This window comes from Bombus pyrosoma, linkage group LG6, assembly GCF_014825855.1.
Source record: "Bombus pyrosoma isolate SC7728 linkage group LG6, ASM1482585v1, whole genome shotgun sequence".
Lineage (NCBI taxonomy): Eukaryota > Metazoa > Arthropoda > Insecta > Hymenoptera > Apidae > Bombus > Bombus pyrosoma.
In genome coordinates, this window is record NC_057775.1 from 7461019 (window position 1) to 7478079 (window position 17061).

At 37.3% G+C, this 17061-nt stretch overlaps 1 protein-coding gene across 13 annotated transcripts in view; it reads left to right on the forward strand.

The window, feature by feature from the left end:
- Positions 1-17061, forward strand: part of LOC122568763 (protein unc-13 homolog B) — a 377765-nt gene that overhangs the window by 313536 nt on the left and 47168 nt on the right. For 10 of the 13 annotated variants that reach the window (XM_043728897.1, XM_043728898.1, XM_043728901.1 and 7 more), the window contains one exon: positions 5407-5527. In XM_043728897.1, the coding sequence (XP_043584832.1) occupies positions 5407-5527 (121 nt within the window). Of the gene's footprint in view, positions 1-5406; positions 5528-15665; positions 15773-17061 lie in introns of all 13 variants that reach the window. The other 3 variants (XM_043728890.1, XM_043728894.1, XM_043728896.1) reach the window with 1 other exon arrangement.

Sequence of the window (17061 nt, forward strand, 5' to 3'; positions counted from 1 at the left end):
ATAAACTGAAAATACTTCTAGAATTACAGAATTCTCTAGGCATGCAATTAGACTGGCAAACATGTGTGAAGACAATGAAGCTGAAAGTTGACGTCTTATGGTGGGTCCGTGGGTCTATTGAGAATCGGGAAGACTGTAGGTTGGCTGTCGGCTGCCAGGTAGCGAGGGCTGGCGTGCAGATGTCCCGCGCGACGTAACAGTGTCCGTTTAGGACTGGTGGGCGGAATTGGGGACGAGCTCGTCGGTGGCGTCCTCGAATAGCGTTTTTTTGAGGGATTCCGCTTACTCGTGTGTGACGGAGATGATGCTGCTCCGCTCGACGATGAAGAGCTTCGACTAGAAGTGGAAGAATTCGACCTTGACGGTTGTCTTTCTTGGTGTAACATCGTGTGATGTCGTCCTCCGCACACCCGACAGGAACCGGCGCGACAATCACGCTCTGTGTGCCCATTCTTCAGACAATTTAGGCATAAGGATGCCTTCTTAGCGTGCTTCAACCACTGATTTCGCTTTGAATACCTCGCATCGCCAGATGTTATGTTGTCCTCGACAAGTGTGACAGGTTGGTTGAATCTGGGATGCGGTGAATGCGTGTTCTCGTGGCTCGTGTCGGCGGACTAGCTTGGACGATCCTTGTGGTATCGGCTGCCTCACCTCTGATGGCGGTATGCCCGTGAGTGCCAGATTTTCGAGGTAATCCAAGAAATCAGTGTATCGAGGAACCTCCTTATTCGGTAAGGTCAGCTCCCATTGTTGTCTAATATAAGCGGGTACTTTCGTGCCGATGATATCGAGTAGGATGGAATTCGCGTCGGTGGGTTGTCCTAGGCTCTCCAGTGCGTCGAGATTTTGTCTCACGACATTGATTAGGTCTCTCAACGCTGTTGGCGAGCATTGAGTCATCGCTGGATAATTGATTATCGCCAGGCCGTGGCATGACACGATGCGTCGCGGACAACCGTATCTTTGCTTGAGGAGGGCCAAAGCTTTCGGATAATTGTCCTCCTTAAAGCTCAGTGAATTTACGCAATTCGCTGCGTCTCCGGTTATGGAGGCCCGCAGATAATGGAATTTTTGCGTCGCTGTGAGGCTGTGGTTGCTGTCTATAGTTAAAATGAACATATTATAGAAAGCGCTCCACTGCTCGAATTTCTCGTCGAATGGTGGCAGGCGCATTTCTAGCAAATGCATTTTTGCCTCGGGAAAATCGCTGCCTTGAGGTGCCAACGGGGTTGATGGTTGCTCAATTAGCATCAAATCCTTCAAACAAGCTTTTAGGGCCATGCAGGTACGTACCGTTGCTCGTTCCAACGTGGAATCTCCTTCGCCTTGCTCTTGCAACCCCTCTTCGACGACTCGAAATTGTTTCAATTCATCTTCTAATTGGGCTTGGTATTCTTCCAAGAGGCTACGTCTATGCTCATTGGCCTGTTTATACCGCTCGATGTCGCTCTCTATGTCCTTGATGATGTCGAGGTGTTTGTCGCGTTTTTGCCGCATGGCATTGAGTTTTGCTGAGGTCGGCATGATTCCTGGTATAGAGACTTCTGTTGACGGAATGTTCAGCTGCGTCGGAACGGTGACTGGTTGCGTGCCTCGACTAATGTGTTATACTTCTTCGAAGGTGACGCTCCTGACGTCACTGGCTTCGATAGAGTGATGCACTTCCGCTGCTGGATTCGATGTGGACACGTGGCACTAGGTGGTCACTAGTGAATTCACCTTTCACTGGCACGTTATCCGACTCGAAGGACCATGTATTTTCGCACGTTCGCGGGGAGACGCGATCTCGAAGAAGCGCGCCAACGGGAGTCGTAAATTCCCGTTACGATTGACGAATCGACGCCACGAATCGTACGATCCCTTATTTCTTGTGGGATAATAAGGGTGATTAATTGAAATAACGCTGCGGTTGACAGGTTATAATATATTTAATCGATCCAACAACTTCGGTGATACAATGGTGAATGCTTGTACGAACAACGACGCGAGAGTACGACCTGAGACTCTTATGGTATCGTTGCGTTGACTGGATGTATTCAACCGAACACTGGTTGATGGTTGATGAGAAGGAGACTTGGGATGAGAGTTGGAATAGGAAAGATTTGGAGAGAGTGAGAACCTGAACTCTACTGACGAGCTGCCCTTAAGGTGTCTCGGAGGAAAGCTTGGTGTGGGTGTGTCCTTTGACCGAAGAACGCGGATTCGTTATTCACACTTTTCGTTCAGGAAGTGAGGGTAACTATCCGCGATGCCGATTGGTGATGACCCNACTCTAATGAACAGAATATGCAGAAGATTCCCACCAACGTAGAGCGGCGGTGGACTTTGCTCCAGATGAAGGAAACAGTCTTTTCCGATGGACATGTGTTAGCTTTTCCCATCTGGTGACTGTCCGCTTTCTCCGTGATTCTTAAGAGCGCCTAATAAACTCAAGGACTTTTCCAAGACCCAGCCATAAACTGAAAATAGTTCTAGAATTACAGAATTCTCTAGACAAGCAATTAGACTGGCAAACATGTGTGGAGACAATGCAGCTAAAGGCTAATGTCTTTATGGTGGGTCATTGGGTCTATTGAGAATCGGGGTGGCTGTAGGTTGACCGTTGGCTGCCAGGTAGCGAGGGATGACGTGTAGATGTCCTACGCGACGTAACAATATCTGAAACTATTTTTAATAACAGACAGAGTTTACGAGTAATTCGATGCTTTATATCGTTCAGTGCTTTACGTGAATATTAAAAAACCCTCACCATAGAGGACGATTCTTTCTACAATGCTGTTTCGAAATACACACGTGTTTCGAAATACATATTTCCAATTTTTCTCTCGATTTCTACATTTAGTTGTCACAAACTTCGATTTTTCGCCAACGTTCGCCTGGAGTTTGCTACGTAGTCTACATCTGAACGATCAGAACGTGTAATTTCCGGTCTGGTTAAGCCGCGGTGATGTTACTCGCGCAAGAACCCAGGCTCGTGCATAAAACGAGCTTAGGATGAAGCTTACACCGGAAAATTAAAGCTCGAATGTTCCGCTCGACGAAAGACGCGACGGTTGCGTTTTCACGCGTATCTCGCGGAAAAGCTTGAAGTGTGCGTCCTTCGAAACCGAGACCACGGAAACTGCTCGAAAAGAAATCGTTGAGATAAAGTTACGAAGAAAAGTTACGGAAATCCATTGAAATCGCGAAACTTGCTTTTGGAAAGTATAGTCGCTCGAACATATTCACGGCAATAGTTATCGTCTCTGTAATTTATTAAGTTTAATGGTATATTTAATAAATTGTCGATCACGTCATGCCATGTTGATGTATCGCAAACGCGTTGTATCGAGTTATATTAGGTTGTCCGAAAAGTTTCTTTCGTTTTATGAGGAAATAATAGACGCACGATGTTTTTTGTTTTGTATTATTTTGTCGAATTACGTACGATCCATTTTGTTTTGTTTGTTTTGTTAAACACCGTGACATTTTACAGACGTTTGTACGAAGGTGCACTGTTGTAAAAACACGTTTCCGAAAGAAAGACACTTTTCGGACAACCTAATACTTAGGAAATTCTTATGAACGTGTCATGTGTGTCATACGAAACTTCTTAAATTTTCATGAACGCTATAGTGAAAACCGACTGTCCGTGACTATATGAGTAAAATGTGAAACAAATTTCGGAATGCCTATAGAAGTCACAAAACATTTATTGGAAACATACTCTTGGTAAAAAGTTAGTATGCGACTCTCAAGTCTGTTGATTCTATTTCAACTCGTCAATTTGCAAGTCTCGAACATACAAGTAATTAATGCTGAAGATGGTGCCAGAAAATCGTGTGGCTTGCTAAAAGCTTTACGAAGTATATGCTTGTGACAAATACCTTGTAATTTCTATGTACATTTATCGTTGGATTGGTTCCCGTTTTTACCAATATAAGCACGATGGATTTCAAAGTATACCGTATAACATAAAATTCGTTCAGAAGAAGCTTCGGGAAGTGCTTAGATGCTTTCGCGAGCCACTTCATCTTCATAAAAATATAAATCTTTATAAACAGATGCAGCCTAATTATAAGGAACAGAATTATGGGAATAGTAGTATCGAAATAAAATTACTGAAGTTATCGAAGAAAGTTCATGATTTATTTAATTATGAAAATACTCACAAACTGACTTGTTAAGATATAGTGAAAATAATGAATTTTATAATATATTAACCGTATATAAATATAATACGTAATAAGTAAACGTAAAGAAGGAAGAAGAAATGAGAAAGGAAGAAAATGGTAATATTAATTTGCGAACCGTAAATCTGTATTTTATCAAATCTTCTATATGCACACATACTATTTATTCGTTAGAATTTAGTTGGGAATTTAATAAAGCACAGAATGTGTGTGTCTTATTTTTAACGTCACTCTAATCCCTATTATGTATCGCAACGGCGTGTTTATGCCAGATTAGTTACCGACCTACAGCAGCTGATTAAAGCAGATTACGTTAATACGTCCTGCTAGTACAGTCATGTTGTATAAAGGAATATATCCTTCTAGATCAGCTAAAAAAATTAAAAATAATTGCGTAATCCGTACACTATTTTGTTCACAGTCTGATTTAATTAGATTTACGTCTATGAAACTGGCAAATCCTTTAACTAAGGGAAGCTTCTGTAAAATATTAGGTCATTCCATAATTAATGCAGTTTTCATATGGAAAACAGTGGAACTCGTCGCGTCAGGAGTCTTACGGAAGGAGAATAGAAAATTTAGCATAATAATGGTAAACAAGTACAGGCAATGAGACAAAATACGCTATTGATTAGTTTCTTAAACAGTTAAGTTACGATTTTTCAAAAATGAATAAATAAAGTCACGAATCGCTACTGTAGGTTTCGAATGATGATGGAAGGGAAAACAGCCGGTTTTGCAGCTGTTCGTTTCATTTAGTACAGTATTAATTTATATTAATTTATACAGTATTACTTACGAAATTATCCAATAATAAACTACGAACGTGTCTATTCTTTCGTGTTGTAAACGTTTCGCTGAGATCTGAACTTGTACTGAAAGTGATTTTAATATACACTGACTATCACAATTATATCACTCGTCTTTTTAATACCAACACGTATAATAATCCACCTCACTATTATCCGACATAATTCATCCATATTCTGTATTATTCACTTTTAAATGCTATGTAAATACATAAATATGTGATCTACTTTGAGTCTAAATTTTGAACCCTTTTTATCCTGGAACAGCATATGAAGCGTAGTGTATTTGTCGCGAAATAAGCCTGGTACAAAATATTCTATGTTCTCGCTAAGAACATAGACGTCATCGTCTTTAAAACCAGCTAAACAACGTTACGCTGCCGAAGTAAAATCTTCATCGTTTGCCTTTTTCATTTTCCCAGGAGCGGCCGAGAAGAGTTCGAAGCATGGCGCCGAGGATAAGGCGAACAGCATCATCACAGCCATGAAGGAGAGAATGCAACAGAGAGAACGAGAAAAGCCAGAGATCTTCGAGCTGATCCGGTGAGTCCTTCTTAGCATATCTTTTCTCTTCTTCCCGATTTTCTTTTGTCGCAGCATAATCGACTCGACGGAAAATCCCGTCAGTGACAACGAACAACTTTCAGGGAAGAAACAGTCGATCGATTGCGATCCACTTAGCTGGATCTATGATACGTCGCCATTGCCTGTCGGTATAGGAAATTGTTAATTAAACTCTTTAAACTCGATGTATTCTACCGTTCTTTCGGTAGAAGAAACTGTAAATAAAATAATCACTGTTGTATACGTGTCTTCGAATTCAAAATATTTATTCGAAAATTGCAATTGTTTGAGAAAGTTTAAGGAAGTTGGATCGGTGGGATTCGTGGTCGAAAAATGACAATCGTTTAATCAAAACTCGTGGACAAAGATGATTATATAGCGCGATAGTATTCGGTCAGTACAGAGATTTGTATTATTGTATATACTGTTGAGAATAATTCAGAATTATACATTTAAGATTATACGCATGAGCGTTTGTTTTAAGGTACTTTAAATAACGCGAAACATGTCTATGTTTAAGGAATTGACCGAAGTATTACAATTTTTGTAAGACTGAATTTTTCATAGAAATACATGAACAAAGAATGTATAGCATACATGTATAAATTAGTATTTTATATCTCAAATCGTTCCCTGGCTTTTCTCTATTTGAACATTACGCACGCGCAGTAACTTGTAAATAAATCGTCTAATAGTAATAATATACGATATTATACACATAGTATTATATATATATATTATACTATATATTATTATACAAAATATCGTACGATTTTGATCATAAAAAATTTAATGAATCAATTAAAACAATTCTATAATGATAAACCAGAAACTATAAAAATGTTGACCTTTGCACAAGAAATGATTAATTAAATGATCGCTAACTTCAAAGAAGAAACACTCTTTACGAATATTACCATCGCAAAAGCTTTTAATAATTCACTTATTAAAACAATTCTACAGTGATAAAGCACGAAGGATACAAATTTTCATTTCCGTTTCACCCGTTGAATAATCATCAACGAAATTATAAACTACGTATATTAAAAAGGAACAGTATACAATTACAATTTTCACAAATTGAAATACTTTCGCGTAAACTATTTCAAAAACTGGTGAAAGGGAGCCTGTTACGTTTAAGCGCGTATTATTCCATTTCTGAAAAGACAGAAGCAGAATGAAATTCGTATTACACGCCAACGAGCAGAGCCACCGGGTGCGAAGTTTCGAGTCGCGTTGCAAAACGAGCTCGAGAAGTTTTTGCATTTGCATGGGTTAGCCGCGCTGAGTCCAGTTATCGTAGGACCGCAAATTTGCGTGCGCAAATAGCGGCATTCAGAATGTGCAGGGACAGTGAAATAGGTGAATTTAGGTTGGCCGTCCGTTGCACAATAAAGAGCTCTGAAAGCGACCACGATCTTTCCCGTTTTCCCAACAACCTCACGCAACATGCCACGTCGCATTATTCTTTTTTACGGAATCGTCCGGTTGGATCTGTCCACGAGAGCACGGAATTCAAAATATGTATACCCCACTTTCGCGTTTTCCAGCTGAAAAACTGCCAGCGTGCCTAATACGCTTTTGTTCTCTTGTACGATATGGTTAGAATTGTACTTGTCGAGTTGGAGAATGCGGCCAGGCTCGAGACACGTGTAACAATTGGCTAAATTACAATTAGTCTTCCGTGAGAGCGACAAGAATGGGCAGCAATTCCGCCATTAACCCGTTAACCAGGAAATACGAGTTGACTCGTCATTCGAATTTCAAGATTACAAATCTTCCATCTGTTTACGTGTCATTGCATTTCTAATAAAAATAGACTACATTATATTTATATCTAAAAGGATTAAAACTAACGTCATCGGTTTGTATCTGTTGAGAATTTTGCATCTTAATAGCCGAAATAATGGTATAGGAACGCTAAATTTGCACTTAGAATTTATATTAGAATAGTTATATATTTATTTGATAAACGATTTCAAAGATGTTCATGGATACATACTTGCACGCGTCTCAGCATTGTCTTCCATACCAGACTGTTAACTGAACAGTTTTCATTCCTCTGTTTTCGAGACGTCGCGCACATACATACTTCCACACACTGATATTCACATACAAGTATCACTACCACGCAGCTAACTTGGTCTAGCACATAAAATTATACATATCTCAATAGTATCTTTCTTCGGTTTTAATTTCATAATTATAGAAATTTCTTGTCGAGGAATGAGTCAACTAACGAGCCAAGAGTGCTAGGGATTAGGATTTGCTGCAAACAGTGTTTTATATGATACGAATAATTTCGTGATAGGATTTAGGAATCGAATCTGGGTGTTTCTTGATTGTGTAATTGAGACCTTGAACAAGCAGCAGGAAAAGCGAATGGTAAAAATTAAATTCCAAGAATTAACTGCTATTTATAACCTTTAGAGCCAATCGAGTCAATTATTGCTAATCTCTCGCGATTTGAAAATGAAGTACGTAATATAATATTACATTTCCAAGTCTTTAGTCAATTTATATTGAACTTGATATCGACGCGAAATTATAGCGACGTTTGCTCGGTGACAGAAAAATAGATTTCCTGAATGGAAGAGCCCTGGTCCGTTTTCTCTGTCAAAGTTCCTCAAAAATGCCAACGAGACGATGCAGATTCGATGAAGGTTCGATCGATTGATCAAGATCAAACTTCCGATTGTAAAGCTGTAAAATTTGTAGCGGTGCCGCGATCACGTCGAGTCTTCGAGGTCGCCGAGCTAATCGTTATATCGCAATGCACGTGGAATTCATTTAAATGTAGAAAGCGTTTTATCGAAAACCGTGTGAGAAATAAGCATCGACAGCGTGATGGATTTTGAGATATTTTCAAGAATCTGATAACAATCTGGACAACTTCTCAGAGAGATCTAATTAAAATCTGGAGAAATTTCCTTGAAATCCTAAACCGTAATCTCAATTTTTGAAACAATTTCAATAAACAATGTAACAATGTAACAATCTCAGGTAGCAGAAAGCAGAAACGAATACAAATTTTCACATAAAATTTCCTCGAATATCTCCAGTTATATTTACATAAAATACACACACGATCTAGTACTTTCACGGTGAAGTTTATTAGCCGAATGTATTTAACATTTGTTAACGTTCGATCGATAACCACATACAATAGAATTAAAGTTGCTAAAAAGATTCCTCTGTCAAACATCTTCCAAAAATCAATGATGCAACAAATGTAATAAAAACTTATTGGAGATAGGATTGATATAAAAATTTGTAAAACCAATCGCCTCAAAAAAAAAAAAAAATATCTAAAATTGTGTAACATATTTTCAATCCTTGGGAATGTTTCCTTCGGTAACTTGGTAAACAGTACATAACGTGTATGGGATTAAGTCGACCATGTAGGTACATCTGGAAGTTAACGTCGGTAGTAACTAGTTTTCCCCAAACGACAAAGTTGAAAAGCATTTCGGGTCGACGAGTTACGGAACTTGTTAAAACTCGTCACAAAGAACATTAAAACGTATAATCACACAGATCACGATTGGCAAAACCTGAGAAACTTTTACAATAATAAAACATCTTCCGTTGCATGACGATGGTTGCAAAGTTATGAAAATTCATGAAAAATAGAAATTACACGTATAACGATATCACAATAAAAACTAGTAATCTCTTTTCTCGGACATTCGCATATGTAACGGTAAGTTTCTCGTATTAAAATTGAGCAATTTTACAGGATTAAGTGGGTCGATAGCATCGATGAACGATACTGTATCTTCCGTTACTTTTTAAGCTCGTAAAACGATAATCAGAATATCCAATCTTAGATATTTTTTTATTTGATTCTTTTCTTAAGAATATCTCATAAACCTGCTTTACCATCTTTTAATCTACTTACCCAAGCAAGTTCTTCAAACGACTTACGGCCACCACTTACAGCGACTCGAGCATGGATTTTGCTTTAAATCGAAAATTTACAATCGATACGTTTCGAATGTAAAGGGAGAATTTTTCAGAAGTTCGTCGCAATTATTTTCATGAAAAATTGAATCACGAGGATTTTCGAAATTTATTAACCTTTTTGTGGCTGCATCGCAACGTTTTTCTATATACTGATTGTCAGACTGAGTTTTAATAAATGAAAAAAGAGAGGCTTAACCTTTGCGGTGGAAGCAGCGTTTGACATTTCATTAAAACCGGCTCATAATTTAACTGAACTGTCGTATTTTCATAACTAACAACGTATTCATGGTGGCGTATTTTTATTAAGTTGATTTTAAGTACAAAATAATATATTTCATGTTTTAAATGCGAGAAGAATAGTGTGCTTCCCGAAAGAATCGGAGCTCGTTCTTTGCCATTTAACACTCGTTAAATAAATGAACAAATGCGATCTATTCTGGAAAATATACTTACGGTAAATTAATATCTATATCAGTAATTCAATTAATTCAAAATGCACAGCATTTGAGAAAACAGGTCGAAGAAAATAGTCGAAGCTTCTTCCTCGTTTTCTAAATAATCTCCTCGATAACGATTTAATATTCCTAATAAAAATAAGAAAATAAGATTATAATTAATAGAAAGCTTGTTGTATTTAAACAATCGCGCGTCTTATAAAAAATATTCAAAGAATGCTACAAATGTACAGCATACTGGTTAACTTGCGATTAGAATCGTTACGATTAGAATTATTAGTATCTGCATAAGTCATTTCAAAACACATGTATTTCAAAGTTTAGCAGAAATAGATGCAAATCGAGGATTGTGTATACACAATTTATGATTCTCGTTACGTACCATGTATTTGCGACGTTTGCGAATTATGTATTATCGAAACTCTATCTTTACTCTCGTTAATCTGCGCTATATTTTACGGTATTCTTCGCGATATATGTTCGTATACGAATAAGTCGACGTCAAAGTCGATACGGCACTTGCACGGGAAAATTTTTATCCGAAAAAGGAAAAGATAATATATTTTGATGTATAGCAGTCATAAAAATCGGTGGAACATGTCCCTCGGCGTTTCTAGTATGTTCGATGTAAATATATATCAGTTTTCTAACTTTCAATTTATCGCCACCGTAATCAAATGCATTGGTTTGCAAAATAAAGTTATACGTATTAAATATTCATCGTGTCTTGTTCCTATAATTTAGTGACGAGTTCTACGATTTTTCTTCTTTTTTTTTTTTTTTTTTCATATGAAGCACATTGATATTACGTTTACATTGATACAGAATGAAACGGCTGTGTGTATGGAAATAAAAAAAATTGAAACATATTATCTGTACATGTATGCCAGTTATCTTAAAAGCCATGACGTGTACTATCGAATTCCGATTAATGATAAAAAAACAAAAAGACACTAGATCGAGTTTAGCTTTCGTCGTTTGTTCTAACAAAACGAAAATATAAGATATCTTTTTTTTTGTCTTTTCTATCAAGTCCTGTATATCTTAGAATGAAACTAAACAAATAACAAGCGCGATACGTCCACTAGCTACGGTCCAAACTGTTTGATCTACGTATAACAAGGAAAGATATAACGAACTAACAGATGTGATAAAATTCCCGAAATAAACGCCGAATAGAATTCAATACTCACCTTCGCAACAATATCATACATACGTGTATTATTAACGAAAATTTGAAAATTAATATACCAATTTTAAATCGCATAAATGATTCTTAAAATTATGAAACAGGGAACGATTAATATTTGCAATATTAAACAGAAAATTCTTGAAATTCTCACGGAGGAAATAATTAATATCAATTCGAAAAATTAAAATTAATATTTAATATCCACTAATTAATATCCAATATGAAACGAAAAATTATATATTATAATGATCGAAAAAACAATATGGTACATGTATTTATTACCGATAAAACAAGTACCGAAAGATATTACCTTACAACGTATTAAATTTCTTTATCAATTTTTTATTATTTTCTTTAATTAAATATTTCCAACAATTATAAATCGGTGAACCAATCGTACCATTTCCTCGAGTTATACGTAATGTTTGGCCCTGTGTTACGTCGAACACGATCAATCTTACGAAATCGTACTATCGACTTGAATGCGATTAGAGACGCGTCGATCGGATTCATTATCAGTTATTAAGTAATCAACGGCAGCGCATAGGTCGAAATTGCAATTTCCGATGCCGGTAGGCAGGAACATCGGTGTTGATCGTTCCGAAAAGCAACGGAAGTGCTCGTTCGCGTGCCTAATCCGCGTTCCTTTGCTTACTTCGAAACTTCAGCTAATAATAACGTAGTTGATCGGCCGGATAATTCCATTGCAAGCCTCATAATCGCTACGACGCGATGCGACGCCATCCTAATCGTATCTTCACACGCTGGGAAATTAATCAGCGATGCAGCTGCCTTCCAGGGGGCTATTATTGATGATCCGCGGCTCATTAGTGCGGATTCTGTAATGAGACAATACCACCGTGAATTATAATCAGACAATACCATTATCGATGCACGTCTCAGCATAAGAATATTTGGTCTTCTGTATTATGTTATAAAGAAGTTATAAATTGACATGGAGGTACTGTTATACGTACCTGTAGGATTTCTTTATGAAGATTGAGTTATTTCGATCATTTGATCGATATATAGGAATACATATGAATAATCATACGAATTCAATTGTTCCTTATATTACATTTATCTCTTATCTTCATTTTCACGTAGAAGAAAATATTTGCTGTCTTAAACGAAATTTTTTATATCGCGACTGATACTAATTACCAAGTTTGAGTAATTGAACGTAATCGTATCGAGTTAAAAGAATGATAAGAACCGTATAATTAGAGCTTATCAACGTTCTTGTCTGTAAGCAGTACTTTTTTAACAGTAGCTAAATTCGGTATTGATTTAACAATTAAATGATAAAATTTCTATTCCGAGATATTTCAGGCTGATTAAAACTATCATTACAAATTAATATTATTCATCTTAATAGGAAATAAATGAATTTATTGTATTATAGTATATTCATATATTATTCCTACGATATGAAAATTATTACGATAATGTAATATATAAATCTGTAGAAAATTATCTTCTCGTTAAATATATCGTACTTTTTTAATTCCACTACTTAAACATTTAAACGGATAAAAATATTAATCTGCAAAATAATTCCATCTATCGTAACTCTTACTCATCCGCAATTATACCGAAGAACTACTTTCGTGAAATTACGCGAGTCAAATAATATAAATCACAAGCCATTCAACCACGTATTTCTTCTTAAATGGGTTATTCACTTAACGCAAAATATGTTTAGCTCCTTCTAAAAAAAACTTGACGTTCATTTCCACGAGATTAACATTAATAGCCGATTATTATTCAAGCATCGTCTTTCCAATGGAGCCGGTCTTTCAACCTTTAGAATTGAAAATATCGAAATATCCGCTACTCGAAGCGATGAGCACGATCTAAAATGTCGATAAAAGCTACTAAGCGATCGGGTGTATAAATTAGTGGGAATCGGGGTTAATTAATACCGCTTCCCCGTTCGTGAATACGTTAAGAACCGATCCATCGAATGTCAATGGATAATTCATCGCGCAATGGTTGTTTCGTTTCAAGGTACTCCATGCTTGTTCATCGGTTACTAGTTAATGAAGCAGCTATCGTCGTCCTACGAATGAGAATTGCCAGAGAAATAAGTAGAGCGTCGTGTTTACCGGTCTTCGGACGTTGTATCAAGCATTTTTGCATCGCGTTTCACGCTCATGCCGCTGGAAAATCAGATATCCCCGCTAAATGAAGCGATGGAATGCGGAAAATTTGTACTCGCACGGTGTAAAAATGAGTAAATAAAATGTGAGTAAAAGCAAGGGAACGAGTTCTTTCGGAGATGAAAATTTTCGACCTTTTTTTTTTTAGGGAACTACAAACCGAGATTGATAGAAATACGTTTCTATGTTTGGGCGGAATTCGAGTATTTTTTTTACAGGAACATAACTGCACGAACGATCGATATACGAACCTATCCAATTTTTGATAGTTATATTTAAGAGAATTTCGCTCTCATAGTAAGAATAAAAAGGATACTTTTCTAATTATAAAACTCAATCTTACAAATGGATAACATTCACGTGCCTTTTTTCTCATATATTGGTACAAAATACGCATGCTCGTATTGCACGAATGTGATATAATTTCAATATAAAATAATTGAAGGAATTATTCAAAAGATACGAAACAGACGGACAAATAATTTCTAAAAACGAATATTCCTTACGTCAGAGACCACGATTACATTCTCATCACGAAATTTCCCTCGTCTGACGATTTCGCGCAGCCCAATATCACCTAACATGAATGGTCTGCAATGCGAAATTGTACAAGGTGTACAAAGCGGGATTGGAAGCAACGTATCCAATAGTGACAGCATACCGACACGATATAATCGGATAGCAATCTCTTTGAACGTGTCCATAACGTGAAAAAGGGCAAGGCAATGGCGACTGCGAAGCCAGGGTAAAAAGGCGCGAGAACGAACGTGTGAAATGTACCGAAAATCTCGCTATCATGCACAAGGCCGGGTCTCGTCTTCTCTGAGGGGGGTGAGGGTGATCAAAAAAAATGTGTAAATATATCTAGTCATTGGTCGTACGTCCCGACTATGGCTCTCGAAAGGTCGAAGATACGTAGGAGAAAATTTAGTTACTATCGGACAATCAACGACCTCGTTAACCGTCTGATCGATGACCCGAACGCGTTAATTACAAAAGGGCGCATGTTCGCTGAAAATATCCGTTCTGTGAAAAATATTCGTCGATAAAATGGATCCACGTAGTAGCACGGAAGTTGATTTATGCGCGATCAGACCGTGATATCGACGTTTCGATAAACAGAGTTATTTGTCAGTCGAAAAGTTACGGAGCGTACATTTTCGGCAGTTTTAAGTTTAGATAAATTGCGTTTCTTTTCCTCGATAGCTTTCGCGGATCGATCAATTTATTTTAAGTCCTTTCGACGGGTCCTTTTGTTTAAGAACACAACATGGATAATCTCAGTTTGACGTTATTGAATTTTAATTTCATTATCAAAAGAAGCTTAGTATTTGTAGTAATTGATATGATCTTGTCATGTAGCGATACGTATATTAATTCAGTTGTAAACAAAAATTTTGGACCTGATTGTTAGATGTATAGAGAAAAAGCCTTATCGCGACATACTCTGAATAAAGCGTCGTGTGTAACGTGGTGTGCTCAAATTGTAATAAATAGAAATTCAGCGAGATTTTTCTCGCATAAACGATGGTGACTGAAACATCGAAGAACAGAATGTATTTAAATTACTTGAGAAAGAATTTTTGCTTTTCGATTTCCTATTATTAACAAAAATTATGCTAGAGAAACCTGTGTCGTTGACTTAATTTATTTCTAAAAGTATTTACTAAAACAGCAGCAAAAGTAATAAAAAATGTTTCGAATTGTCCTGAAGCTGTTGCAAAATCACTTTTAATCCTTAAAACCAAATATTTCGTCCGGTACTAATCAACAATAAAAAATCCAGAATTTAATAAAAATACAGCATCGGTGTAAATTTACAGCTCATTAATGAAACTTTTTCTTCCAACATGTCGCTCAAAATCGTAGAATCAGCCTAAAAAGTCGTATACCGGTTCCGCGAGGGCGACATTTAAAAATCCCGAAATCAGAATATCAAGTGTAGCAACAAGATTCATTTGGTTAGAGCAAAAATACGATTGCAATTAGAGGAGAGAAAGCAGCAACCCATTAGCAACCCTCGACGCAGTGGATTATCCCGTGATGCAATTACGACGAGCACGCGTTACACGTTGCACGCGACGCTTGCAAAAAGAAAGAAAACGTTAGTCGGAGAGTAAACGATGAAACGTGTCTCGTGCGAGAGGAAAAGAAACTAAAGGAAAATCGAGTGAAACGGATGACCCGAAGTTAGAAAAGATAGAATGGAGAAAAGATAGGGAAACAGGGGGTGAAGGAAAAAAAAAAGAAAAAGGAAAATAGAAAGAAAGAGATGAAACAGGTAGGACGAGATCTAGGCCATTGGCACAGCACATGTGAAAGAAAGTCTCGTCGGAGTTTAGGTCAGTCTTCGGAGTCGACGAGGAAGCATATGCGGGTCACATGTCGGCGGTGAAGCAGTCAGTTCTGGACGGTACCAGCAAGTGGTCCGCGAAGATCGCCATTACAGGTTTGTGGCCAGCTCGTTGTGCCCGCCGGTCATGGCCGGTTATGCACCCCCTCCGTGCAACAAAACGATGAAACGTGCAGCGCTCGATTATATTACATCTATCTTCTCTATATACGATACATATTGTGTGTACCACCTGTGTGCCTCAATGTATTCTTCTTCTTCTTCTTCTTCTTCTTCTTCTTCTTATTATTATTATTATTATTATTATTATTATTTGATATTTTATTTCTTTATTTATATCATCATTTGCAAAGTCATATTACACGCCACTTTTCACCGCGTTCTTATTTTATTCTATTTTCCATTTTCTATATTCTCTTCCTTTACCTCTTCCCCTCACCTATGATCCTGTTTCTATATTTCCACAACAATATGTATATGTTATTATCACATGATCGCATATACATATTTATCTCACACATTGCTGTATCTACTGTTTATCTGTGATCGTTAAATTTAATTTCATCGTCGAATCTAACGCGCTACCGGCTGCTGCTGTGTTGTACTAACTGTCACGTCTATATATTACCTATATATTCTATATATTGTGATAGAAATTTGGCTGTGCCTTTGTGGGAATGCACCCGTTCTTCGCATATCTGTATGAAAATAGAGGACTACACAGGTAGAGAGAGAGAGAGAGAGAGAGAGAAATTTGGTTCCGCGGATCATTTGTGATTTTCTCTCTTTTTTCATTAAGCTTCTCTTTCGACACGTTCACTGTATCGCGTTTACGTATACATTATACCAACTCAAATAGGAAAGAAAATGTAATAATGAGGAAATTATTGTGAAAAATGTTGGATATTGCGAGGCTTTGCACGTACATGAGAATATTTTGCGCGAGCTATTACGAAAATATCTATTGCAATCTGTCCGAATATTGCGAAACTCTCTATACGTATGGATTACTGCAAAAAGAATTCTGTATGAAAAATATTTGTATAGTATAGTTCATGAAAATCCACGCAACAGCGAACGTGTTAACTTATTCTTCCTTCGTTACTCTACGTCTCCTCTTTTCTTTGCCTATTGCTCTGCTTCTATCTTTCTTGCTCTTCATTTCTGCCTCTGCATCTGTCTTTCTTTCGCTGTATCTTCCTTTCTACTTTACAAACGAATCGCTGCCTATGAAAAGAGAGAAAATTATCTTGCGTTCCGTGACACCGTTCGAAAGTGTTCAAATGTTACGTCGCAAGATTCGTAGATTGCATTGTTCGTGTCGATGTGTCTTGATGTAGCGAGTGACAGTTTGCGTCTGTTTGATGAATTTTTTTGGAAAAATA